This window comes from Dromiciops gliroides, chromosome 1, assembly GCF_019393635.1.
Source record: "Dromiciops gliroides isolate mDroGli1 chromosome 1, mDroGli1.pri, whole genome shotgun sequence".
Lineage (NCBI taxonomy): Eukaryota > Metazoa > Chordata > Mammalia > Microbiotheria > Microbiotheriidae > Dromiciops > Dromiciops gliroides.
Genome location: NC_057861.1, coordinates 97530978 through 97558835, shown reverse-complemented (window position 1 = coordinate 97558835; position 27858 = coordinate 97530978). Strand labels below are relative to the sequence as shown.

At 40.0% G+C, this 27858-nt stretch overlaps 1 protein-coding gene across 1 annotated transcript in view; it reads left to right on the top strand.

Moving 5' to 3' along the window:
• The window catches only part of TG (thyroglobulin), a 395662-nt gene that overhangs the window by 16665 nt on the left and 351139 nt on the right, over nt 1–27858 (top strand). Inside the window, 10 exon segments of the mRNA XM_043991635.1 lie at nt 715–918; nt 1476–1635; nt 8345–8451; nt 9155–9298; nt 9932–10117; nt 13962–15065; nt 17333–17917; nt 19199–19372; nt 19375–19524; nt 22440–22577. Of these exon segments, the coding sequence (XP_043847570.1) occupies nt 715–918; nt 1476–1635; nt 8345–8451; nt 9155–9298; nt 9932–10117; nt 13962–15065; nt 17333–17917; nt 19199–19372; nt 19375–19524; nt 22440–22577 (2952 nt within the window).

The window sequence follows — 27858 nt, the reverse complement described above, 5'->3', positions numbered from 1 at the left end:
TACATCAAACCACATATATAATAACATTTTCCCAGATTACCTTTTTCCCTAACTCAAAAACCCAAAGATCTCATGATGGGTTAAGGTAAGCTTACTTCATCTCGCATTTGCTCACATAGCAGATGTGAAGTAAAGAGACTTTGTAGTCTTAGCTTTGCCATATTTTATCATTGAGTGGGGTAGCACCACAGTGCAGTGGATAGAGCACAGGACCTGGAATCAGGAATACTCATCTTGAGTTAAAATATAGCCTCATGGGGCAGCTAGGTGGCGCAGTGGATAGAGCACCGGCCCTGGAGTCAGGAGTGCCTGAGTTCAAATCCGGCCTCAGACACTTAACACTTACTAGCTGTGTGACCCTGGGCAAGTCACTTAACCCCAATTGCCTCACTAAAAAAAAAATATATATAGCCTCAGACACTTCCTGGTTGTGTAAGGGCAAGTCACTTAACCCTACTTGCCTCAGTTTTCTCATCTGTAAAAGGAGCTGGAGAAGGTAATGGCAAACCACTCCTGTATCTCTGCCAAGAAAACCCCAAATGGGGTCATGAAGAATCAGACACAACCACAGAAACAACTGAACAACAACATTAATTGCATGGTCTTGGAAAAGTTATTTAACTTTTATCTGTAAAATGCGCATAATGGCTTCATCTAAGTATTTTTATTAATGTCCTTTTCTTTCTCCTAACAACTGGTTTCTTGGTTGTATAGGCCTGTCCTTTTGCCAGCTCCAAAAACAGCAGATCTTGGTAAGCAGCTATATCAATAGCACTGCCACATCCTACCTCCCTCAGTGTCAAGATTCAGGAGAATATGAGCTGGTACAATGTGACCTGGGAATGGTCCAGTGCTGGTGTGTGGATTCTGAAGGAATGGAAGTGTATGGGACACGGCAGCGGGGGAAGCCAACACGATGTGAGTGGTTTTTAGCATCTTACACTGAGTAGGCTTACATTTAATACTTCAATTTTAAAGGTTAATTGTTTCGTTATTTTGAAATCAGAATTGTTTTTATGGCAGTATAATACTGAGTGAGAATGGTTTTCTAGTAATACTCGAAATGGAGAGTGTCCCAAAAGTCTCAGTGCAATGTTAAGCTAACTGCACTAAGACTTTTCGGATACCCCAGACATATTTCAACACATTATAAAATTGTAAAAACTCAAACATCTCTTTATTTGGGAATGCTCAATAAATTACCTTGATTGAAGAAAAACATCTTACTTAAATTAACTTTCCTAAACTGATAGACATTCAATATTTGACTGATGATAAAAATATAGTCAGGATCCTAATGAATGAATATGTGGATTGTTCTCTCTCAGTGTAGATATTCATCAATTTTTGTTTTTGTTTGTTGTTTTTTACATTGTGCCATACTATCACATATAGAGGGTATGTAATTATTTATATATTTGACTTCAAGCATATACCTATTTACAACTTAATATTTTCTGAAAATTTCCCAACAGGTCCAGGAAGCTGTGAGATTAGAAACCGCCGCATCCTTCATGGTGTGGGAGAAAAGTCACCTCCTCAGTGTTCATCTGATGGAGAGTTTATGCCAGTCCAGTGCAAATTCGTCAACACTACAGACATGATGATTTTTGACCTGGTTCATAGCTACAACAGGTAGGGGGAGTGTACATCAAAAAACAGGCTGCCTAGGTCATCTCTAAACATCTCATGGTAGTCACCTGCACTTTTTTTGGCTGTAGGTTTTAGGCATGGCCCTAGACCTAAAGATTAGGCAATATAGCATTACTCAGCTTCCATTATGAATTGTTGCTTTTCAATCGGTCATGTCCAACTTTTTGTGACCCCATTTGGGGTTTTCTTGGCAAAGATACTGGAGTGTTTTTCTATTTCCTTCTTCATCTCATTTTACAGATGAGGAAACTGAGGCAAACGGGGTCAAGTGACTTGTCCAGGATCACACAGCTAGTAAGATTTGAACTCAAGAAGATGAGTCTTCTGACTTCAGGCCCAGCACTCTATCCACTGCATCACCTAGCTGCCCCAGGCAAACTGTGGTAGATTCTAAATGCAAGACTAAGGAGTTTGTGTTTTATCCTCAAGGGAAATATATGATCTCAAGCAAGTCACTTCTCTTTAGACCTCTGTTTTCTCATCCCTAATAGCAAGAGATTAGATAATTGACCTCTAAGGTCCATTTTCACTCTAACATTTGAAATCTAATACAAGGTTTATCTATGTGGCAGTCAATTTCACTGAATATTAATAATAGCCTCCATTTATTATAACCTGTTTTATTGTTGAAAAGAGTTTTTTGGTATCCAAAATCTCATTTGATTCTCATGACAAGCTGAAAAAGCTTATAAGTAACATATTTTTATCCCCATTTCACAGATGTGGAAACTGAGACATGGAGAGGTAATATGTATTTTGCCCACTGAACTTAAATTGGTCCTAGCAGTAGACCAATATAAGAACTAGTTTTGGAAGCACATAGCAACTTTCAGACAAATCCCTATCCTATTAGCAGAATGTGGGCTAATAAAAAATTATTTTCTGGCTTCTAATTATGCTATAAATTTAGAGCTTTACTAACCTCTAAAGTCCTTTCCATTGTGGGATGACCACTTAAGCTACTGACCTTCCTGGCTTCCTTTAACACTCTCTCTCTCTTTTTTGTGGGGCAATGAGTGTTAAGTGACTTGTCCAGGGTCACACAGCTAGTAAGTGTCAAGTGTCTGAGGCCAAATTTGAACTCAGGTCCTCCTGAATCCAGGGCCGGTACTTTATCCACTGCGCCACCTAGCTGCCCCCTTTCTTTAACTCTCAAGTAAAATCCCACCTTATATGTGAAGTCTCCTTTAACCCTTCTTATTATCATCAATTATGTCCTATTCATCCTGCATATGCCTTGCTTTGTCAATATTTGTTAGCATGTTGTCTCCCCCATTAAGATGTAACGTCCTTGAGGCCAGGGATCATATGTTGCCTCTTTTTGTATCCCCAGAGCTTAACACAGTACCTGAGACATAGTAAGCATTTGATAAATGTTGATTGATTGACTGATTGATTGATGACTTGGATAAAGATAGCTTCTGTACCTAGTCTTGTCTAGAGACACTTTCTGCCTACATCCACTAGGGAGCAGCACAGGAATTAGAATGCCTCTACCATAATTGGTAGAGTAAAAAATAAAATAAAACAAAAAAACTATATCTGTATTTATATATCCATATCTCTTTATATGCTTGTATGTCTATCTACATCAGTTATATATATATATATATATATATATATATATATGTGAGGGTCTATCTATATTGTTACCTATACACAGATGTCTATACACAGATATCAATATAGATACATTCCTCCATGAAATGTGATACTTTATAGCAATATCTTCTGGAATAAAGTTTTCTTCAGGTAGGAGGCTGTAGGAATAGACATGTAATTCGAGGAAGCCAAACATAGCAAGCAGTAATTTTGGCAAGTGAAGCTTTTGAAGTGGTTGGCCATTGCATGGCCCAAGGTTCAATGGAAGGCAGTAATTAACCAGGTCAGAAGGGGACATCATGCCATTTCTAGGTTTGTTTTCCCACTCAGAGCTTCTGTTTCACTGGATGCATGTTTAAGGGTAGTTTTCCCTAAGTATTTCCTACTTCAATTCTGAACTTATTCCTTGTGGAAATAGCATTGGGCTTTGAGGAAGGAAGACCTAGACTTCAGTCCTGCATTTCACACTTTCTGGCTAGGACAAGGTAACTTCATCTCTTGAGGCTCACTAAGAGTGAGTAAAATCAAAGCTGTATTTATATGGAACTGAATCACATCGTGAATAACAAATGCACACAGCACTTGGTAACCTCAAAGCACTATATATATATATTTATGTGATATAATGGGAAAAGGCCAGGACTTGTAATTAGAAGGTCTGGGTATAAAGACTGGTTTCACCTAGTTAGCAATAATAATAGATTAAAATAGAAAGCTTCATGATTTCAGGCTGGAGTGAGCTTCCACAACCACTCCTCCAAAGTTAAGCTTTATACCTGGCTCGGTTTGTAGAACAGAAACAAAATCCTGATCTCAGACACTTACTAGCTGTGTGACCCTGGACAAGTCACTTTACCCTGCCTCAGTTTTCTCATCTGTAAAATGTGCTGCAGAAGGAAATGGCAAACCACTCTCATATCTTTGCCAAGAAGACCCTAAATGGTGTCAGGGGAGTTGGACACAGCCGAAACACCTCAACATCAACAAACAACAATGACTGACGGCTAGGGAGTTTATAACTTGCCCAAAATAACTCATGTAGTTAATATCAAAGAAGGAATTGGTGCCATGGTCCTTTGACTTTTGTGTGCAGCTTCTGGAACCTCTGTGAGTCTCAGGCATCTCTTTAGCAAGAATACTTGACATTTACATAGCACTTTAAAGTTGACAACCCATATTTTATTTGAGTCTCCCAACAACACTGTCTCAACTCTCACCATAAATATCTTATAGCTGACCAGACCCCATTACTTTAACCTTAATGAACTGCATGAACCAACTGTTCTGCAGCCTCATTTAGTGCCCTTGGCAGCCAGCCTCTTTCTGATTTCCTTAGCAACAGGCCTCATTTCAGCTGAATCCTGATTATTCTATTTAAAGACAGAGAGGCAATGAAGTTGTACTCAAAAGTTCTGGTTTGGGAAACAGAGGTCCAGGCTCTGATAATTAAGCTAGCTTTGTTACCATCATCATTTCCCCTCTCTGGGCCTCACTAAGTTTCATGGAAAATAAAGGGATTGGGTTAGATGATTGTTTCCTTCTAGAACTAATGGTCTGTGCTTCTATGATTAGTCATCTGAAGCTTGGGTATCTTTGTCTGGCCCTAGCAACAGGGGTTGACTTTTGGGGGATCCTGGATCTGTGATTTCATTGGAGTGGGAAACTTCCAATGTGGAAATTGCTTTTATTTATTCAAATCAGCGATTCCCTTTGGAGTTTAGTGTGTCTCAGAGAGTTGACTAGGGACCTAAGAAATTTGATGACTTATCTATGATTACACAGCTAATATATATCAGGCAAAAGATTCGAATGCAGGTCTTCCTGATTCCAAGACTGCCCTTCTTTCTACTACATCATTTCCTTCATTGATATAATAGGGACTTGATAAATGTTTGAATGAATGAATGATACCCTACACAACTGACTTCTTTTCTGACCACTATCTTCTTGTAAGCCTGTATTCTCTAGTCTAGTTAGGTAAATCTCCTGACCTCTCACCTCATTGTGCCATACCTATGGTCCTCTTCCCACCTCCAAACCTCAAAACATGCCAGCTCTCCTCCTCCATATCCCTCTGTTTAAAAACACCTTCTTTTGACATTTGGATGTCCTACACCTTGGAGGCAGCTGAGTTGCTTTATCTGGAATGCATAATTTTCCCTTCCCTCCTTCCTTCTCTCTTTCCTCCCAGTTTCCGTCCCCTCTCTTTCCCTCCCTCTCTTTCCCCCCCACTTCCCTTCCCTCCCCACTTCCCTTTCCTCCTTCTTCTCCCTCTCCCTCTCTCAATCTCTGTCTCTTCTCCTCTATCCATATCTAAATTATCATTATTACTTTTATTATCATTGTCATAAAATGCTAAATTTATTCAAAATGCATTTCATTTATTAGTATAGAGGGACAACATGATATAATGGGTAGAGGCTGGACTCAGGCCCTAATGATACATAGATTTGTATGTATGTACAAATCATAGGTCCTTGACATATTGATACAATAGTACCTTAAACTTGCATTCTATTATAACAATACATAGAACAACAATAAATATTATGGCTGTTATTGTAAACTACATATCTCCTCTTCTCCTTTTATGTAGGCATACCCTTTCACATCATAATTTTATGGGTGAAGTTTTGGTCTGGAACTGTGATTTCCTTGGGGTTAGGGTCTCTCATTACGGGAACACCTTGTACTAATGCAGACTGACATCAGTGTCTATAACTTAATAGTCTTTGACAGATGCATAAAGCACTGAAAAGTTCAGCCAATTGTAACATTAACATATGTCATGGGCAAGACTTGGACCCAGGTATTTATGTCTCCAAAGCTAGTCCTTTATCCACTAAACAACATTGTTTCTCAATTTTATATAAATAAAATGTTGAATTAGTGTACAGCTAATGTTGGGAGGTTTTTGTTTGTTGTTCAGTCAGTCATGCCCAACTCTTTGTGACACTGTTTAGAATTTTCTTGGCAAAGATACTGGAGTGGCTTCCATCTTCACCAGCTCATTATATAGATGATGAACTGAGGCATACAGGATAAAGTAATTTGTCCAGGTGCACACACAGCTGGTGAGAATCTGAGGCTAAATTTGAATTAAGGTCTTCCTGATTCAGGGCCCAGCATTCTATCCCACGGTGCCACCCAGCTGCCAATATTGAAGGACCTGGGTTCAAATCCTGTCTCTAAAGCATTTTACCTGTGTGACCTTAGTTTCCTCTTCTATAAAATTAGGCGGTTGGTCTAGATGGCCTCTGCGTTACCTTCCAGTTCTAAATATAAAATCCTTTGATCCTTTGGCTTTCATGGATGTCACAGAGGCAAAAAACTTAGAGAGCTTGCTAAAAGTATTTGCCAGCGTCACAGAGGAAATTCAGCCAAGAGTCCAAGTTAAAGAGAAATTCCCCATGGATGGTGAAGTCCTCCACATGCTCTTGTTGGTAGATGACATTGTGTTGATTACATCAAGCCCTGAAATGTTACAGGTCCTCCTAAATGGGATTCATAGGTCATTCACACAGGAAACAAAGGTGATGAATGCATAATTGGATGGACAGCTTAAAAAGCACCTCCATTACTATGTATACATATGTATGTAAGTACATTCATGCATTTCTTCCTTCCTTCCTTCCTTTCTATATGTTTCTATCTATCTATCTGTCTATCTACTTATTCATCCATCCATCCATCCATCCATCCATCCATCCATCCATCCATCCATCCATCCATCCATCCACCCATATATCTCTTGGATATCTTGCATAGATGCTACAAATGAAAAATTAATTGGACCTGGAATTAAAATTGCACAGGGGAAGAGTGAAGTAGCTCTACTTTGGGAAATTGCCAAGGTCTTTTAATGATCCTAAGCTTCTCCAATGAAACAAATTTGGGTACAATTTTCCATAACAATGTTTTTGGAGTGACTTAGTAAGGTGGCAAGGCTACATGGAGCACTATCTTCTCTGAGAAATTAAAGCCAGTTACTCAAAGGGCCATAAAGAAGCATGTGGTGGTCCTGAGCAGACCTCAGCATATTGTGACAATGTAATGTAATATATCCTGATAATAGATTATGAAGAATTAGTGTAAAAGGTATCATCTTTAGTTTCAAATGAAAAGAAAATCTAATGCTGGCTTTTTCTTTTTTGAGAGTATACAGTTTCCCCTTACCTGTTAATGTACAGAAAGATGTGCAGTATTTCTCTTTATGGGTCTGTAGCCCTTTGGCTTCTGATCTGTGGGTTGGTTCTTTGGGTCACTTTGTTCTTTACAGAAAACTAAAGCCGGGGCAGCTAGGTGGCACAGTGGATAGAGCACCGGCCCTGGAGTCAGGAGTACCTGAGTTCAAATGCGGCCTCAGACACTTAACACTTACTAGCTGTGTGACCCTGGGCAAGTCATTTAACCCCAATTGCCTCACTAAAAAAAAAGAAAAAGAAAAAGAAAAAAAGAAAAAGAAAACTAAAGCCATGACTCTTGTGTCAAACCTCACTGGAATGAGACATTATTGGAATGAGACATATGTGTCACCAATTTAGCAAAGTCCTTTTTCAGTCTCTTTCCCTTGCACTACATGTTTTCAATGATGGAATTTCCATCTTACAGTTTCCTTGGGTAGAAGCTCCCAACATTTTTTTTAGCAATGAGAGTCTGTGTACCATGTAGAGTATGTTTTCAAAGCTTGCTGAGGCATAAAACCCCCTGAATTATTGTATAACTCAGAAACAAGTGACAAAGGTTTTCATGATCTGTTTCTAGTTGGATTTACCAAGAAATGTTTGTGGGGGAAAACTAACTCAAACTGCTAATGAATAAGTAATTCTGTCTGTGCTAAGCAAGATGACACAGATTTATTTTATAAGGGAGAAACCTTGATCATTTCCTTCCTTCTTTCCCCATTAGAAAATAACAGATTTACTGTAGTAAAGATAAAATGAAAACCAATTCAATCAACATTTATTTGGTATACTCTTCTCCTCAAGAGGATCTCATTATACTGGACTTCTTTTACCTGTTTTTTCAGTAAAAACTCATTAGGTCTGAAATTTAGGAAATGGTGATTTTAAATCAAATTCTATTTTAGGTTCCCAGAGGTGTTCTTGACATTCAGTTCCTTCAGAACCAGATTCCCAGAAGTTTCTGGGTATTGCCATTGTGTTGACAGTCAGGGACGGGAACTGGAAGAGACAGGTAAGGACACTTCAGGTAAGGGAAGGGGTAGGGTGGGACTGTATTAAAAATTTAACTAGGATAAATGTAAACCCCTACAGTTGGGTTCAAAAAGTCAATTGCATAAGTGCAAGATTGGGAGAGCTGTTCTGTTTGATTCTCTTATTTGCCAGTCAAATATTTTGGAAAAACCCAACTTCTGTCCTCAGAGAAGAAAATGAAAATCCATTTTGAAAACAGGAGAATCTGAGGGAAGACAAATGGGAGGAAGAAACTGAGATGTTTTCAGGACACACCCAAAGTGTTAGAAATACAGATAGAGGAGCCTATGTCATCTCAAGAACTTTAAGATTCAGAAACAGTAAATTCCAGGTCTGATTGGGCCCTGGATTGTGTTATGGACATGAGCACCTAGCCCCTTTACTACCTAGGAGAATTTCTTCTTAGAAGATTCAATTGCTTTCTCTCTCTCTCTCTCTCTCTCTCTCTCTCTCGGTGGAACAATAGGGGTTAAGTGATTTGCCCAAGGTCACACAGCTAGTAAGTGTTAAGTGTTGGAGGCTGGATTTGAACTCAGGTCCTCCTAAATCCAGGGCCTGTGCTTTATCCGCTGCCCCACCTAGTTGCCCTGAAGATTTGATCTTTTTTAGGATCTCTTTGCCTAGGACAATTGGGGGGGGGGATCCTTTTTGATTGTCTTCAGATGTGTATTCTCCTTCATCAGGATTAGAATTACTGCTGGATGAAGTTTATGACACAATTTTTGCTGGCCTGGATCCTGCTTCCACCTTCACAGAAACTACCCTGTACCGGATCCTTCAGAGACGGTTTCTAGCAGTTCAATTAGTCATCTCTGGAAGATTCCGATGTAAGTAATAAGCTGGCGAAAGATATGAATCTTTTTACTCTGGAGGTCCAGAAGAGAAACACTGGGACATGGAAGTAATTGCTGGCTTGGTGACTCTTGCCTTTTTGGTTGGTGTTTACTCTGGAGATTTAAAAGCTTCCAGCAAATGTAAGGCTGAAGTTCTCTAATAGTTCCCACTTAGAGAGAACTTTCCTGCCCCTAACATTGGAAGTCAATGAGTACAAGTATCGTTATCCCCAATTTAGAGATGAGAAGACTGAGGTGTAGAGTTGAGAGGATTTGTCCAAGTTGTCCAGGCCTTTGTTGAGTACTTTAAGACAACTCCACAGAGGAAGTGTGCTGGATAGAACTTGATAACAGAATGATGCAATTTCAAATTTTGCCTGTAACATATACTACATATGTGAGTCTGGGTAAATCACTTAAACCTTTCATGTTGTAAAAGACCATGCATTGCAGAGAAGGTACTTACCTGGATTAGTAAAGGTGGTTCTTCTTCCCTGGGAATTCCTTATATCAATGAAAGCACAGAACCAGTTCCTATCCCTAATTAGGATCTTGCCCAGTGCAATGCAACAAAGGTTGAAACTCTTTTCACAATTTTCCTCTTTATTGTATGGGATTTTTCCATAGGTCCAACAAAGTGTGAGATTGAGAGGTTGGCAGCAACTAGCTTTGGACATGCCCATACTCCATCCTGCAAGGACAATGGAGACTACCAGCCTGTACAGTGCCAACAGGGAGGACTGTGCTGGTGTGTGGATGCCAGCGGGAGAGAAATCTATGGGACTCGACAGCAGGGGAAGTTACCAAACTGTGGTATGTTTTTCTTCTGACCAATTTAACTTAGCCCCATTAAATTATGTTCATTTATTCCTGTTACATTATCATAGAATTGAGGGTCTGGAGGGAACCTCAGAGGTCACCTCATCTAACTAATAGCCAATCCAGAAATATTATCTACACAGCATCCCTGGGCCAGTGGTCATCTAGCCTCTGGCATGATGGATATAGGGCACTGGTTTTGGAGTTTAGAATTAGGAAGTCCTATGCTCAAGTCATACCTCAGAAACTACCTCTATGACTCAGGGCAATGATCTTGTCAGCTCCCATGAATTCTCAGATACCATCCTAACCTTGCTCCTGACCTCCAATCTGGCACCTTTAATTTTCAGACATATTGACTTCAATATCCAATAGACATTTTAAGCTGAATATGTCCAAAACTCAATGCAGTATCTTTCCCCCTAATCCCTCCCTTCCCCTATATACCCCTGTCTTATTACTTGAGAGGGCACCACCATCCTCTTAGTCCCTCGGGATCACAACCTAGATGTTATCCTGGATGCATCCACTATCTGTCACCCTTCATTTCAAATCTGTTGCCAAAGCCTATAGATTTTACCTTTGCAACATCTCTCCTGTATGAGCCCTTCTCTTCTGACACTACCACCATTCTGGTTCAGGCTCTCATCCCCTCATACCTTGACTACCACAATAGCTGCTGGGAGATCTGCCTGCCTCAAATCTCTCCTCACTCAAATTCACCCTCTATTTAGTGGTCAAAGTGATTTTCCTAAAGCTCAGTTCCTATCATGTCACACACACACACACACACACACACACACACACACACACACACACGCACACACACACTCAATAACTCTAGTGGTTCCCTATTGCCTCAAGTATCAAATACAAAATCTTCTATTTGACATTCAAAGCCTTTCATAACCTAACTCCCTTCTACTTCTCCAGTATTTTTACACCTTACTCCCTGACTCATACACTTTGAACCAGTGACACTGGCATCCTGACTGTTCTGCAAACAAGACACTCCATCTCTTGGTTCCAGGCATTTTCTGTGGCCATCCCCCTTGCCTGGAATGTTCTCCCTCCTCAATTTGACCCACTGACCACCCTGGCTTCCTTTAAGTCCCACCTAAAATGTCATCTTTTTTACAGGAAGCCTTTTCCAACTCCTCCAAATTTAATTGCTTTCCCTCTGTTAATGATTTCCCACTTCATCTACATGTAGCTTGTTTGTACATATTTGTTTGAGTGCTATTTCCCCTATTATATTTTAGACTTCCTGAGGACAGGGACTGTCTTTAGCCTTTAGTCTTTAGTATTCTCAGCACTCAGTGCACTGCCTGACACATAGTAGGCACTTGGTAGATGTTTATTGATGGATTGATAAGTGTTTGAGGCTGGATTTGAGCTCAGATCTTCCTGACCCTTGACCCAGTGCTTCATCCCTTGCACCTTCTAGCTGACTCTGACTCTTGAGCAGCTAAAATACATTGGGGAAACAAGACTAACATAGGGAACAAAATATGAAATGGGGAAAAAGGACTGCATTGAGAGTCAAGGAGTTCTGGTTCAAATTCCAGTGACAGTATTTACTCTCTGATATTGGGTTATTAATTTAATCTTCTTCATCCTTAGTTTCATTATATATAAAGTGTAAGGTCCCTTCTAGATATAAATTTGATGATTGTACAGCAATACATACTGATCGATAACTACAAGCTAACTGGCTTATTCTAGCCATGATGTCTTTCCAGCACCTTTCTGTTATACTCTTCTCTCTACCTCTTCTAGCACAGATACTTACACGTCTTTTTCTCCTTCACTCTATTGTAAGCTTTTTGAGAGCAAGTTCTAACCAATACCCAGCATGACTCACACAGTAGGCACTTTAAAATGTGTACTAGATTGGATTGCAGAAGGAGTTTTGATCATTCAGTTTCATAAGCATTTATTGTGTACCTATTATATACAGATTCCTGTTCTGGATGTTGGAGAAGGAATAAAGCTTGAATAGTCTATTAGTAAATTAGATATCTGAGATAACATTTGGCAGCTGGTGCCACAATGGATGGAGAACTAGGTGTGGAGTCAGGAAGACTTGAGTTCAAATCCATAGTGTAGAAGAAAGATTAATTTAGTAGTTCTGTGAAGGATGATTTGGAATAAGGAGAGAATGAATGAAGGCAGGGGGTAAGGGGAAACAGGACTTTCCTAGGGTGGTAGCAATGGGAATGAAGAGAAAGGGAAAGATTTGAGAGATATTCTAGAGGAGAATCGTTAAGATATAGTAATCAGATGTCAAGTAACCTAGAGGGGCAGCTAGGTGGTACAGTGAATAAAGCACCAGCCCTGGAATCAGGAGGACCTGAGTTCAGATCTGACCTCAGACACTTGACAGTTGCTGGTTGTGTGACCCTGGGCAAGTCACTTAACCCTCATTGCCCTACAAAAATCTCTTTAAAAAAAGTTTTCAAGCAGGAAATTGAATTGATGTCAGAATTAGGGACAAGTATGGGGGAGGGAGGGAATTGTAAAAAGCTCAGTATGGGATACATTGAGTTTCAGGTGCTGGGGGGCCTCTAGGTTGAGGTGTCCTTTTGAGTAAAGCTCCTTAAACTGTGGGTCATGATGGGGTTGCGTAACTGAACATGGGGGTTGCAGAAAATTTGGAAACAGTAAAAGGTTATGTATTAACTCTTTCAAAAAAGGATCATGAGTGGAAAACATTTATGAAGCCCTGCTTTAGGAAGTAGGGGGTGCTTCTGTATCTCAGCATAGAGGCTAGAGCAGTAGATTTGGGGCTCATCTGCAGAGAAGGGGACGTGAGAGCCATGTAGAGAGAGGACAAGAAGGTTCAAAACAAATCTCCACTCTTTTTTTTTTTAACATATAAGGTATTTTTCCACCTTTAAAGATAGTGAAGAGCACAAGGAGCCAGGGCTACTGAAGGTCTATGTGATCCTAGATTGAAATAGCAGTTAGAGTCAGGAAGAACACGAGTGTTCAGATTCCATCTTGAATACATACTGGCTATCATCAATCAACATTTATTAAGCACATACAATGTGACAGACACTGTGCTAAGTACAAGAAGGCTATGTCATTTAACCCTGGGCAAGTCACAAATTCAGTAAGGAGAACTGAAGGATTATTGAAAAGCAGCAAGGGCCCCTCTGAAATTTTGTGCCATAAATGTAAATTTATTCAAATCAGCCAAATTTCTTGGCTCTTCAGCAAATCTCAACAGTTCAAGGGATAAGAAAAGGATTATTTTGAAAAGAAGGTTCTTCATACGGCTAGTTGTATAGAATATGAACTGGAGAATTGGGCTCAGTCTTCTGGCCACTGGGCCAGTGTTCATGAGGCCTTATTTTGGAACAAAGCAAAGTTTCTGCTTTGTCACCAACTAAGGCACGATGTATTGGTCATATAATCTTTAATATTGGAGAGCATGAGGTCATAGGAGCATAGATTTAGGCCTACAATGGACCTTTGAGGCTTTCTACTTCAATTCTCTCATTATACAGATGAGTAAACTAAGTTCAAGAGAGGTTAAATAGGTCACATAGATAGTAAATGATAGAGCTGAGATTTGAATTGAGGTCCTCTTACCGCACGTCCAGCACCCTTCCCACCATGAAATGCTTGTCATGGATGGAGCCAAGATACAAAAATGATCCTGGTCTTAAATGTAGGCATGCCCCTTTTACTAACTCTCGGGTTGTTTGTACATGTTGCCACTTCTCCAAGGAAAGAGCTGAGACTCTCAAGGAAGGGTTTCTTGGGAGTGAAGGGGATGTTGGCCAACCTAACACCCGTTCTCTCCTCCTTTTTCTTTGTCATGGAACAGGTGCAGAAGGATCCTGTGTCTCAGAGAGGCAGCAGGCTTTGTCCAAGCTCTTCTTTGGACCTGGCGGACACTTTAGCCAACGCAGTTTATTCTTTGACCCAGAAGAAAGGCAAGAACCCCAGAAAGGCACAAGGTTTGCCAAGTCCTGTCCACCTTTTTTCAGAGAGCTCTTCGTGGACTCTGGGTTGTTGCTCCCTCTTACTAAAAGGGGAGATGCTAAGCAGCTCTTCACCTTGGAAGCTGTCCTCGGTGAAGCCATTGGGGCAATATTTCCCTCCAGAGACTTAGCTCTAGTTGCCCTCCAGTTCACCACTGACCCAAAGAGACTCCAACAGAACCTTTTTGGAGGGAAATTCTTGGAGAATATAAGCCGATTTAACTTATCTGGGGCCATTGGTGCCAAGAGCACATTCAACTTTGCCCAGTTTTTTCAGCAAATTGGCCTCCAAGGAATCAAGAACAAAGGAGATTTAGTTGAACTGACCAAACGGCTATCAGTTGGCCAAGATTCCATCCGTGACGAGGAGGTACCTGTAGATTCAAAGGAAAGGTTGAATCTGAATCAACCGATTGTGGGCAGCTTTGGCCAGAAGATTAATTTGCAGGAAAACCAAAACAGGCTCAACTTTCTTGCCTCTATTCTGGAGCTACCAGGTTTTCTCCTCTTCTTGAGGAGTGTGATTTCGGTCCCAGAGAATGTAGCCAGAAGTCTAGGTGATGTAGTGAAAATGGCCCTCAACTCCCAGGCTTGTGAGCAACCATCCAGGGAGCTGTTTGTTCCCACATGCACCAAAGTGGGCAGTTATAACCAGGTTCAGTGCTTCGCTGGAGAGTGCTGGTGTGTGGATCCCCAGGGCAGGGAGCTCCCAGCTTCAAGGATTCGAGGCCAACACCCCAGGTGTCCCACTAAGTGTGAGAAACAAAGAGAACAGGCACAAGTTTTGATGAGAAGCCTGTCTGCAGGGTCAAGTCTTTCTGTCCCCTCCTGTTCAAGTGATGGAAGTTTCCTGCCCATTCAGTGTTCTGATTCTGGGTGTTACTGTGTTGATTCTGAGGGTCAAGCCATTCCTAGAACTGAAACAGTGGATGGAGAACCCAAGCAATGTAAGTCACCAAGCTTTATCAGACTCTTCCTAAGGGATCATCAACCTCAGAGCTATAAGGGACCTCAACTATCATGTAGTACAATCCTCCCATTTTACAGATGAGGAAAGTAAGGTCCAGAGAAAGAAAATACCTTTCCCAGGGTCATTAAGTTAGTAAATAGCAGGACTAGAATTCAGAGCTTGGGATATGCCTTGAAATTCTTCAATTTTGTGATTCCAAACCTAATACTTTCCTTCATTATATCATAATTCAATAATTTACCTTCTTTAAAATCTTGTTAAGGTTCATTTGAAAGCCTTGTCAAGCCTACCAAGCTGGACAGAATTGAATTTCCTTTTTTTTTCAGGGCAGTGAGGGTTAAGTGACTTGCCCAGGGTCACACAGCTAGTAAGTATCAAGTGTCTGAGGATAGATTTGAACTCAGGTCCTCTTGAATCCAGGGCCAGTGCTTTATCCACTGCACCACCTAGCTGCCCTCACAGGATTGAATTTCAATCAATAAACATTTATTAAGTACCCACTCTATGCAAGGCATTGTACTAAGTTCTGGGGATACAAAAAGAGGCAAATGATGGTCCCTGCCCTCAAGAAGCTTACAATCTAATGACCTCGGGGATGAATGGATGATTAGTATTAATAATAGTAGTAGTAGCTTATATTAGCATAGAGCCTTTCATAATGCCTTAAGGTTTGTAAAACTCTTTACAGAAATTTCATTTGATCCTCATAATAACTCTATAGGATAGGTGATATTATTATCCCCATTTTACAGATGAAGAAATTGATAAAGGATTTGCCAAGGGTTATATGGTTAATAAATACTGAGGTGAGAATCAAACCCAGGTCTTCCTGACTAAGTCCACTATGGTAGTCTGCAAGTCATTTTATATCATTGTCTTTTTTCTGAAGGCTAGTCTAGTAAAGTTTGAGGACGCTCATCATCACGTTGGCTTCAGAATGTTGAAATTTTTCAGTCATGGCAACTCATGAACCAAATGGTCTATATGTAAACATTTCTTAAATGTGATATAGAATGGATGGAGGGAGGACCCCAAAATATCTCTGGAGTACTGATACATAAACAGGGTGACTAGATTGTGTAGTGGTTAGTGTGTTGGGCCTGGAGTCAGGAAGATTCATCTTCCTGAGCTCAAAGTTGACTTCATGTTATGTGAACACTGGGCAAGTCTTTGCCCATGTTTGCCTCAGTTTCCTCATCTGTAAAATCAGCTAGAGAAGGAAATGGCAAACCACTCCAGTATCTTTGCCAAGAAAACTCCAATTGGGGTCACAAAGAGTCAGACAAAACTGAAAAAGTGACTGAGCAACAATACCACTGATATATAGACATGTAGTTCAGTTCCACAACTCAGCTGCTGGTCTGAACAGCTGGCTTATATGAGTATGTGACTGAGAGATCTAGCTAGCATTAAAAATCCTAAGGAAATATTTGCTCGTTGGCCTTAGAGCAGTATCATCCATAGACATGTAATAATTAATGATGCTAATTATCTTTGGGGACATGTTCTGGGATTTAATTTGGTAAAAACCTTTGGGCTAAGGTTAGGATGATCTGAAGTTTTGACAGCTGCATCTTCTGGGCTGGTCTTCTCTTTAATTCTATATTATATTTAATCTCTTCCTTCAACTTCTGTTTTCCAAACTGAGATTTAAGACCCTGGAATAGACCTCTGGAAAATGTACCCTTTTAAAGCTTTTTTATTGCTGATTTGAGATGTTGTGGCATGGTGGAAGGAGCAACTGACTAGTGCCAGAAACCCTGGGTTATACCATTAGTTTGGCCACTTAATACCTACACGACCTTAGGAAAATCACACAATCTCTGGAACTGTTTTTTTCTCATGTGAATAATACTCCCTAACTTGCCTAACTTGAGGAAGCTGGTGAGGATCAAAACAGATAAAAGAGACAAAATGCTTTGTAATCATCATGTGTTAAATGATTGAGAGTCATTACCATTATATAGTCCTATGTATGCTACATAAATCCTATTAACGAAAATTATAATAAAATAAATTAATATGGCTGACATTTTTGATGATGGCTTTATTATCTAGTGATAATTGGTAAGTCATAAGATATAACAAGAAATAATCTCACCATTTAGTCTAGCCTGAGTTACCTAGTTTCATGCCCCGTTTTGTTTTTTTCCTCCCCACCCCCACACTAATTCGGTGACTTCTTTTTGGTCCTTCATGCTTAAAGCCTCTTGACCTGACTCAGTTGCTCTTTCTTTTCCCTAGGCCCAACTACTTGTCAGTTGGCTGCTGAACAAATGTTTTTGCAGACAGTCCAAACCCTCCTGGGTGAGCCCAGCCTGTTGCCCCAACTCTCTGACATCTATATTCCACAGTGTAATTCCAGAGGTCAGTGGAAAAGGGTGCAATGCAATGGACCCCCTGAGCAAGCCTTCAAGTGGTACCAGCGATGGATCACCCAGAACAGTGGTGGCCAAGAGCTGCCCCCTGCTGAGCTGATCCAAAAGATAGTGAGCTATCGAGAAACATCTGAGACCTTTAGCACCTTCATTGAAAACTTGTATGAGGCTGGCCAACAGAATATCTTCCCACTGCTCACCGGCTACTCTTCCTTCCAAGCCGTGCCAATTAAAGCATTGGAAGGCAATGTGACACTGGCTGGGGATGACATTCTTTTTGATCCATTCACATTCTGGCAACTCCTGACAGGACGGCTCAGTCGTTATCCTGGGCGTTACACTGATTTCAGGTCCCCCTTGGGCCATTTTGAACTTAGAAATTGTTGGTGTGTAGATGAGAGTGGGAAAGAATTGAAAGGAACTCGGGTTGAACCCAACAAAGTCCCCACATGTAAGTAACTAGATAATAAGCACTAAAAATAGGTAATTGGGCAAGCCACTTAAGGTTTCAGAGCCTCAGTTTCTCCATCTGTAAAATGAGACTAATAATACCTCAGTATTTCCCTTAGAGAGTTGTCATAAGAATCAAATGAGATAATGTGCATCAATGAGATAATTTGCCTTAGGTTTCTGAGGGTGAAGGGAATCTGACTGAGTGATGAAGAGCTCCTATGTCCTCTAATTTCAAAGGAATTCATTATGCATTTAGTGTGGCAATACGTATCCTGCTATATGTCATCCTTTTGTTTGCAATAAGGGTCAAATACTTAGGCTTGGCAAAGTGCCTTAGATACATTATTTCAGTTCTCTGGGGTAAATACTACAAGTGTTACTACCTCTGTTTTGCAGTTGGAGAAATTGAGGCTCAGGCATATTCTGTGGCTTGTCCACTTACTAGTTGGCTTGTAAGCATTGGTTATAGGATTAAAATGTCTAACTCTTGATTTTTCTGTCTCTATTACACCACACAGCCTTGAATTCAGGGCTTAACATTCTTCTTAAAATGTGTTACCCAGAACTGGATGAGACAGAGACAGTATGGTGTGTTAGAATGACTGCTAAGATCAAATGAAATACTCTGAAATACTTTACGAACCTTAAAGCTCTATATAAATGAGTTGTTATGTGAAAGTTCTCATCTTTTCAATGGAATTCACAGAGAAACAGTCCAGGGACAAGTTACAATTTTTTATTACTGTTATATAATATATTATTATGTAATTACATACTCATTATTATTATTATATATTTATATATTATTATAGAAAATCTTTTTATTTTCATATACATAAACACATGTGAAATATATGTATAACATTTTGTGTCTACATGCACACAGTGTAGACAATCTGTTATAATGTATATATGATTATATGCCAGATCCTGTGATTTCATTGATGTTGGGAACTCCTGATAAAGGTACTTCTTCTATCAAAACAGATCAGTAACTATTCAATTGAGTTATATTCCCCTAAATTTGTCTAGGGTACACCAGAGCTGAATTAATTTGTCCAGGTTCAGAGACTATTTTATGTCAGAGGCTGAATTTGAACCCAGGTCTTTCTACTCCCAAGGGCCTGCTCTCCATCCATTATACTACATTGTGTACCTACATTAATACTATTAATATCAGCAATGTAATGTCTATGCGAAAGCCCTTTAAGTCCTTGGGAAGACTTATCAGTTGTTTAATATCCACTAAATGGCTTTTTGTGTGTATGGATTTTCCCAGGTCCTGGTACTTGTGAGGAGGTGAGACTCCAAGTCATTCAGTTCATTGAGGAAACAGAAGAAATCATCAGGGCTTCCAACAGCTCCCAGTTTGCCTTGGGGGAGAGTTTTCTGATGGGCTAAGGGAATCCTGCTGAGGCGATGAAAGAGGTCTCCCGTCCTCTCTCCTTCCCATCTGGGAGACATTTTCCCTGTTCCGCGGGAGTGATTATGCCCTCCGAATAGCAGCCCAGTCCCAGTATGTCTTGGGATCTTTCTTATGTCTTGTTCATACCAGCAGGCCAGTGGCGGGGGCCGTCTTCTCTAATCTGCCTTCCTCAGGGCTGGGTAGACGTGGGGTCCTTCCTCCTGAGGGACTTGTCTAGTCCTGGCTACTTCTTTTCATGTAGTGGAATTTAGAATGAGGGAATCTAGGTTTTCTGTCTCAAGTCCAACGTTTCTTAGTTGTATAGACATGGCAAGTAATCAAAACTCTGACTTTCAATGTCCCAATGTGTCAAATGAGAATATAAGAGATAAAGTATTACTTCACAGGGTTATTGTCAGGAAAGTGTTTCACAAATAGCAAAGTACCATGATGACTAATCAGCAAGCATTTATTAAGCTATGGGACAGGCACTGGGGAAACCAAGATCTTTACTCTCAAGGAGCTTGCGTTCCATTGAGGAAGACAGTGTATACCCATAGAAATGTATATAGAAAAAGACAAAAAAACCCAAACCCCAAACAAGATAGATCTGGAAGGGAGAGTACTAGTAATGATGGATCAGAGCAGCCTTTGTGGAGTAATTGGGGCGAGGGCTCAGTCTTGAAACATAAGGATTCTCTAAGGTGAAGGTAAGAAGGGACTGCATTCCAGGAATGGGGTTAACCATTGCAAAGGTATGGAGGTGGGAGATGGGGGCCGTTTGTGAGGAAGAGAAAAAAATGCCATTTTGGGGAGGGGATCACAGAGTGCAGGAAGGGAGTAATATCGACTGACAGCAGAATAACAATAATTATAAGTTAAAATTTACATAGCACTTAACTGTGTGTCAGGCAGTATGCTAAGTGGCTGGGGATTCAATTAATAAAAAGAAAGATAGTTCCTGTCCTCCAGGAGCAAACAATGAATGGATTTGGGTACAGGGAATAGTGAAAAGTTAAGGATAACAGCAAGATTGCAAACCTGAGTAACTGGGAAGGCTGTGTTCCCCTTGACAGAAATAGGGAAGTTCAGAAAAGGGAAAAGGATTCATGTGTTTAGTTTTAGTCATATCTTTGGGGTGTCTGCAGGGTATAGATTGAAATGTCAATAGGCAATTGGGCAGCTTGGTGGCATAGTAGATAGAATACTGGCCTGATGAGTCAGGAAGACTCATCTTTGTGAGTTCAAATCTAACCTCAAATACTTACTAGCTGTGTGACCTTGGGCAAGTCACTTTACCCCTGTTTGCCTCCATTTCCTCATCTGTAAAATGAGCTGGAGAAGGAAATGGCAAATAACACCAGTATCTTTCCTGAGAAAACACCAAAGAGGTCACAAAGAGTCAGACATAACTTAAAAAAATGACCAAACAACAATAAATGTGAGACTGGAGCTCAGGAGAGGTACATACATCTGGAGAGGTAGATTTAAGAGCCATTTACATAGAGATTATAATTGGATCCATGGTACCTGATGAAACCATTGGGAGAGAGAGAGAAAAGGACCTAGGACAGAGTCTTGGAGTATGATATGGATGATAATCCTCAGAAGAAACTGAGAAGGAAGAGTGAGATAGGTAGGATGAAAACCTCCTGTGCTTTCAAAACCTATGCTGAAGAGCTGCTGTAAGAATTAAACATGGTTAAGTATGGAAAAATGTCCTGAAAAACATCCAACACTATACCTTAAAATCTATAAAAAATATTTTTACTATATTAACCTGTCAAAAGACCAAAGATACCTGAAACAGTGCACTTGGCCAAGGACACTGATGTGCTTGCTCTCTCTCTTTTTTCTATTTGGGAGATATATCATTTGAATGTCCATAGAGTCTTAGAATGTTAGGGTGCCATCCAGTCCAATTGCTTTATTTTAGAGATGAGAAAATGAAGCCCAGTGAAGAAAAGTCACTTGATCAAGGTGACATGGGACAGAGTCAGAGCTGAAAATAGAACACCGGGCTCTTAGTTATTAGTCCAGTGTTCTTTCCACTAAGGCATTTGGCCTTTCAAATGACAAAACAAACTTTTAAAAATTATGGACATCTTTTGTTTTTATATCACCTTCATTTCCAGATATATCATTCTATCTGTTTCAGAGTCATCTCTTAAAACAAAGAATAAAAAAGAGATGGGGGGGAATAAAACAGTTCATAGAAACTAATCCACATACTAATCAAGTCTAATAGCATATGTAGCATTCTACATCTATAGACACCTACCTCTGCAAAGAAAGAAGGTAAATTATTCTCCTCTCTTCTTTGGAGTCAAGCTCATTATAATAACCCAGCAAGGACATTTTTTTGTTTTGTTTTGTTTTGTTTTTAGTGAGGCAATTGGGGTTAAGTGACTTTCCCACAGCTAGTAAGTGTTAAGTATCTGAGCTGGATTTGAACTCAGGTCTCCTGACTCCAGGACCGGAGCTCTATCCACTGCACCACCTAGCTGTCCCTAGCAGGGACATTTCTAAAGACCTTCCAAGGTAGATTCTCACAGATCTATGACTAGCCCAGGGTTACTAGGACTTTTGCTCCAGGACCCCAACGTTCAAGGAGTTATACTTTCTCCTTGTAACCAACTACCAGTTCCAAAACCTCACTTTGTAGTCAACTTCAAGTCCTGTCTCTGTACAATAACCCTTTCTTAGTACCCTTCTTCCCTGTAAACTCTGTGGGGATGTGCATGAAATTCTCTGAGAGTGTTAGCTGCCCCCTCTCTCAAAGAACTATGCCCATGGCCCTCTGTTATGTTGCTAACCCTCACCCTCCCCAGCTGAATTTGACCAAGGCAAAATAATTCTTTTTTTGTGTGCTTTTATGTGTGTTTTTTTGGGGGGGGGAGGGGAGGAATGAGGGTTAAGTGACTTGCCCAAGGTCATACAGCTAGTATCAAGTGTCTTTGGCCAGATTTGAGCTCAAGTCCTCCTGAATCCAGAGCTGGTACTTTATCTACTGCACCACCTAGCTGCTCCAAGGTAAAATAATTCTTAATGATGCCTATGGATTCTTATATTGTTTTCTCTTTTATAATTTTTTTTTTCTTTTCAAATTTTCCAGCTTTGTCCTTCTATCAAAGAAGCTACTCTGCTCTGGGAAACCCTGTGAATGAAGCTGCCCTCCTGGGATATCGTCCATATGTACCACAGTGTGATGGATTTGGTCACTGGGAGCCTCTCCAGTGTTCTGAAAGTACCGGTAAGGTGTCTGTTCTTTGAGATGATGTTGATGTTATTGCAACATTGGTTACCCTGGGTTAGAAGTGGTATGGGAAATCTAACGTTATTTACACTTTGGGATTTCTTGGACATGCTCATTGTCAGAGCCATCCCAAGAGTATGGAGAATAGAAGCATTGGGTCAGAGTACTCATGCATTGGGAGTTCTGTGCTGCTTCTAGATGGGAAGTCAACCAGGGGGCTGCTGGGGAAAATTGAGGGAGAAATGGTTCTACCAGCTTGTACTAAAAAAAAGACCTTAGACTGCTTCTGGGTCGCATTTGGTATGACAATTCTCCTCTCCAGATTTAATTTCTGCTATTTTAAAACAGAATTTCAAGGTCTCATCCACTTCTAACACTCTAGGGTTCTATCCAGGTGGTACAGTAGATAGAGTGCTGGGCCTGAGTTCAAATCCAGCCTCAGATACTTATTAGATGTGTGACCTTTGACAAGGCACTTAGCCTCAGTTTCTTCATCTAAAAGATAGGGATTATAATAGCACCTATCTCTTAAGGTTATTTGAAGATCGAATTAGAAAAATTTGTAAGTGCTTTGAAAAATCTTTAATTGCTATATAAATTTCAACTATTACTATATATATACATACATATAGACAATAAGAAACTGACACTCCTCTCCCGATTTACAAACACACCTTTACTACACCAGACCTATTTTCCAGGGGAGGTAACAAGAGAAAAGGGAGATGGTTTCTATTTTCTCCCAGTCTGTGGTCCAGATTAGAGCAAGGTAGGCATCTAGCAATGAGGCAACACAAAGAAAACACAATGAGGGATGATTTAAATGCTTTTAAAAAGATACAAATGCATACTTTAAAAATCTTATTTTTGTTTAATATTTAAGATACTAAAATAACTTATTTATCAATATTGATATCTTTATATCAATAATCAATAAAATAAGTCATATATTTATATGTGGCATTTATTACTATCACTCTCATTTTCAAAGACATTTCTTCTTTCCCTCCTTCTCAGTAAGCCATCCAGAAAAGAAAATAGGAAAAAGTGGAAGACCACCCAACAAAACAGCCATGTTTGATTAAATATGTGAGATTTCATGTCCATAGTTCTTTTACATATTTCCTACCCCTCTTTGTGTGGAGGGGCAGCCAAATGCATACATTTTAATGCCCGTATATTCTTCTTTCTGTGGCACGTAGGCATTTATTTAGTGATGATTCACGCTTTTACAGAGAAATCTTAAATTCTTCACTAAACCTTGGTAAATGGGGACATGCTACTCAAACTTGCCAAGGACCCACAAGTATCTTCTTCTGGTTTTGTCTACCTCCCTCAACCTAGTATGTATCATCAAGCAGAAAATGGTATCGTCTGAGTCCTGTACCACTGATACCCTGACCTCCACCCAGGGGCTGTGCTTGAGTTAACTTGAACTGGCTCAGATTTGACTGTGAAATTTTCAGTTTCAATTTTCATTTACACTTTAGAAATCAGCAAATGCTCCCAAATCAAGGCTTGACTTGTTGTTTTGTCTAGACTTAAGAAAGTGATGGATAGAGAAACTGTTAATAATGCAGATTAAACTTAACATGTGTGAATATTTTTTCAAAGAGCCAGCTGTTAATATTTTAGCAGCACACACCCTGCCTCTACTCCCTTCAGCATCAGCCAGATTTTTGTAACATCTTACTCTTTTTAAAGAATGCTCTTAATCTTCATGTTTTTATTTTAAAATATTAATACTATTTGTATTTGTCACTTTTTTTTTGGCGGGGCAGTGAGGGTTACGTGACTTGCCGAGGGTCACACAGCTAGTAAAGTGTCAAGTGTCTGTGGCAGGATTTGAACTCAGGTTCTTCCCGAATCCAGGGCCAGTGCTTTATCTACTGTGCCACCTAGCTGTCCCCCTATGTCACTTTTATGGTCAAATATATCCCCCTGCCCACTTCTATCCAGTTAGCCATTCATCCCTTTAATAAAGAAGAAAAAAGAAAAAAAATCAGCATAGTAAAACTAACCAATACATCAGATAGTAGATGGAGTGTTCTATACCCACTGTTTCCCACCTCTACAATGACGGAAAGGAGATGTATTTTCTCAGTGCTTGGTTTTATAATGGACAAACTTTCAATTTCATTTATTTTGTTCTTTTCCTTTGCATTATTTTGGTGCTTGTATATATTGTTTTCTTGGTTCTGATTACTTCATTCTTCATCCATTCACATCTCTTCCTAAGCTTCCCCAAATTCTTCACAGTCATCATTTCTTACTACATGGCAATATCCATTACATTCATGGACTAAGATTTATTTAATTATTTCTCAATGAAAGAACATGTATTTTAATCTTCATTTTAAACTTCATTTTATTTGGTTGAACAAACTGAAAGTTAGGAGAACAACAGTATGATTTACCTAAATCTGTATCCAACAGTGATTGGATGAATTCATCAGTCATTGCTCTAGAAGGGCTCCCTGTTTAGGTATGGGTTGGACTAGATGGCTTCTGTGGTCCCTTCAACTCGAGATTCTAGAAAACTCTGGAATAACAACCAGGGTGGAAAATGATTCTCAGACACAGGGGACAGTTTGACTCTAAGTTAAGGTACAGATACAAACTGAGACTTAATTACTAAAATCAAAACTAAAAACCTTCCCATAACTAGACTGATGATCAAGAGCATCCCTTTTATAGCCTTACTCCAATCTCTCCCCTCCACAAATCCTTCCCCATGTCCAATGTCCCCTGGCATATTTTGGTATGATAGCCATAAGCTGAATACCATCCCATTTCTATCTAATCATAGAACATGAAACCAAAGATTAGAGCCTAGAAAGGATTTTAGAAGTCACTTATTTGAACTCTTCCATTTTCTGATGAGGAAACTGACACCTAGAGGAATTAAATGACTTGCCCAAGGTCATAGCAATAGTTAGTGGCACAGCTAGGATTTGAACCCAGATCTTTTAACTCTAAAACCAGCTCTTTTCCCATGACATGCTGCCTCCCTATGAGTAGCTTGTTTTTGTGATAGAGCAACAAGAAAGTCAAACAAACCTGGCTCATGCGACAGTGGGAAAACAAGGTCAAGTTTCCACCTCATTTGGTCTCCAATTATCCTCAAGAGCTGGGATCAGTTCTGTATATCCTGGGGAAGGAAAGGTTCATTTCCATCTGCTATAGGGTGAATTTGAAGGGTTTTGCTAAGGCTGGATAGAGCTCCTTAGGGTGTGGTCTAAGGCTCCTTCAGAATTAAACTTATCCCTGGAGAGAAGAGACCATCATTTTGGTCCTCCCTTCACATGTTTTTGCACAATAGCACTCTAGACAGGAAGGGTGCTGCCATGTTGCTTGGTGTGCGAGGTTGGATGTGGTGCCATTTTCTTCTCTATGGGAGTGCTGTTGCCTCAAGAAAGCATTGCTGTTTCCCCCACTGTTCATTTCCATAGACTTGGTCATCCTTTATATATATTGATGGACCAACTGAATGCAGTGACCATTCAAAACTATAAGTTTATGAGCCTATTTCTAATTCAATGTTAGCACTACTTTAAAATCACTGTGTAGGTGAAAAACAACAGGAGAGCCCCTACTGGACATCAAACCAGCACTGTGAGAGCAGTGGAAATAACACTGGATTCTGAAAGAAGGCACTGACATGGACTCTGGTTTCCACCCCTACCCCTGACCTGGCCCTAGCTCGTCACAGAATGTTTCTGGAACAAACCAAATGCTTACTGAGCGTTCCTTTATTCATAATGCCCTTGCCTCTGCCCCTAAATACTTAATCGTTTCCCATTGTTTACATAATAAAATCCAACTCAGAATCACAAAATCAAAGAATTTGAGAGTTAGAAGGAATTTTAGTGGTCACCTGAACTGACTCAAAACCAAACAAATGTCATGTATGCATAACACACTGCTTCTGCTTGCAGGCCAGAAACTGACAGGAACAGAAACTAAGCTCACTGGTCTTCAAATTGCTTGCATTCTGTCTCTGTCTCTGTCCCTCTCTGTTTCTCTGTCTCTGTCTGTCTCTGTCTCTGTCTGTCTCTTTCTCTGTCTGTCTCTGTCTGTCTCCCTGTCTCTCTCCCTCCCCTGTCTCTCCCTCCCTTCCTCTCTTTCCCTCTCCCTCCCTCCATCACTGGGACAATATTTTTACTTTTCCAATTTCGTAGTACCTCTCCTGTTTTCCTGATATTTTCAGATATCAATGACGGTGACTCAGCAGTAACATCTATCAATTCTTTTAGGACCCAATGATGTCAGTCATCTGGTAACTTGAATTCATTAAAGAGAACTAGGTTCTCCTTTATTATCACCTTCATTATCTTGAGTAACAATTCTGTTCAGTATTTTTGTTCTGAGACTTCCAGTGTAAAAGTAATTCCTCTTTGTAGAGAAAAAAGAAACAAAATAAAAGTTGAGTTGCTTTACTTTCTCTTCCTTGGCAGTTAACATTGTTGCATTCATCCCAAGCAAAGATCCTATCCCTTCTTCAATCCTTATTTTCCTTCCACTGTAGCTTTAAAAAAATAACCTTTTTGTTGGCCTTGGCTTCCCTTGCCAGCTTCAGCTCATTTTGAATTTAGCATTCTTGAAACTATTTTTACCATGCTGTAAAAATAGTTTACCACTATCTGTCATGCTGTCTGATATCTGGACTTGCTTCTATCTTCTCCATACTGCTTTTTAAAATCTAAATTGGCTATGAGTTTTTTATGTATCCACAGTGGTCTCCTAGATAGACCCCCTTTTTCACCTTCACTGGAATCATTTCCCTGTCTTCTGAATTTCATTTCTGGCCATCTCCCATCCCTTCTGGCTGACTTCTCTTGATATATGATAGTCCACATCTATCTTTTTTCTGGCAACTTTGAAATCTGATTTCCCAAAATCTAGGATGTGGGTCAGATTATACCTAGATTTCCTCTCCTTCTCTGTCTCTAACTCCTTAGCCTGGCAATAGAGTCTTCTGTAGTCTGGACCCAATCACACAACCCCTACAACCAGTAATATCTCAGTGTAGTGCAAGGGAAAGAATGATGACTTTGGATTTCTTGGACCAATGTTTGATTTCTGTGTCTAATTCTATGACCTTGTACAGGTCATTATCTTGGGTCTCACAGATACCTTTCACCATACACAATGTAGATGCCTAATAAATGCTTCATTGAATTAGAAAAAAAAAAAAAGCAAAAACCCTATAGGCCTCGGTTTCCTTCTCTATAAAACGAAGGGACTAGACTAGATGACCTCTAAGGTTCCTTCCACT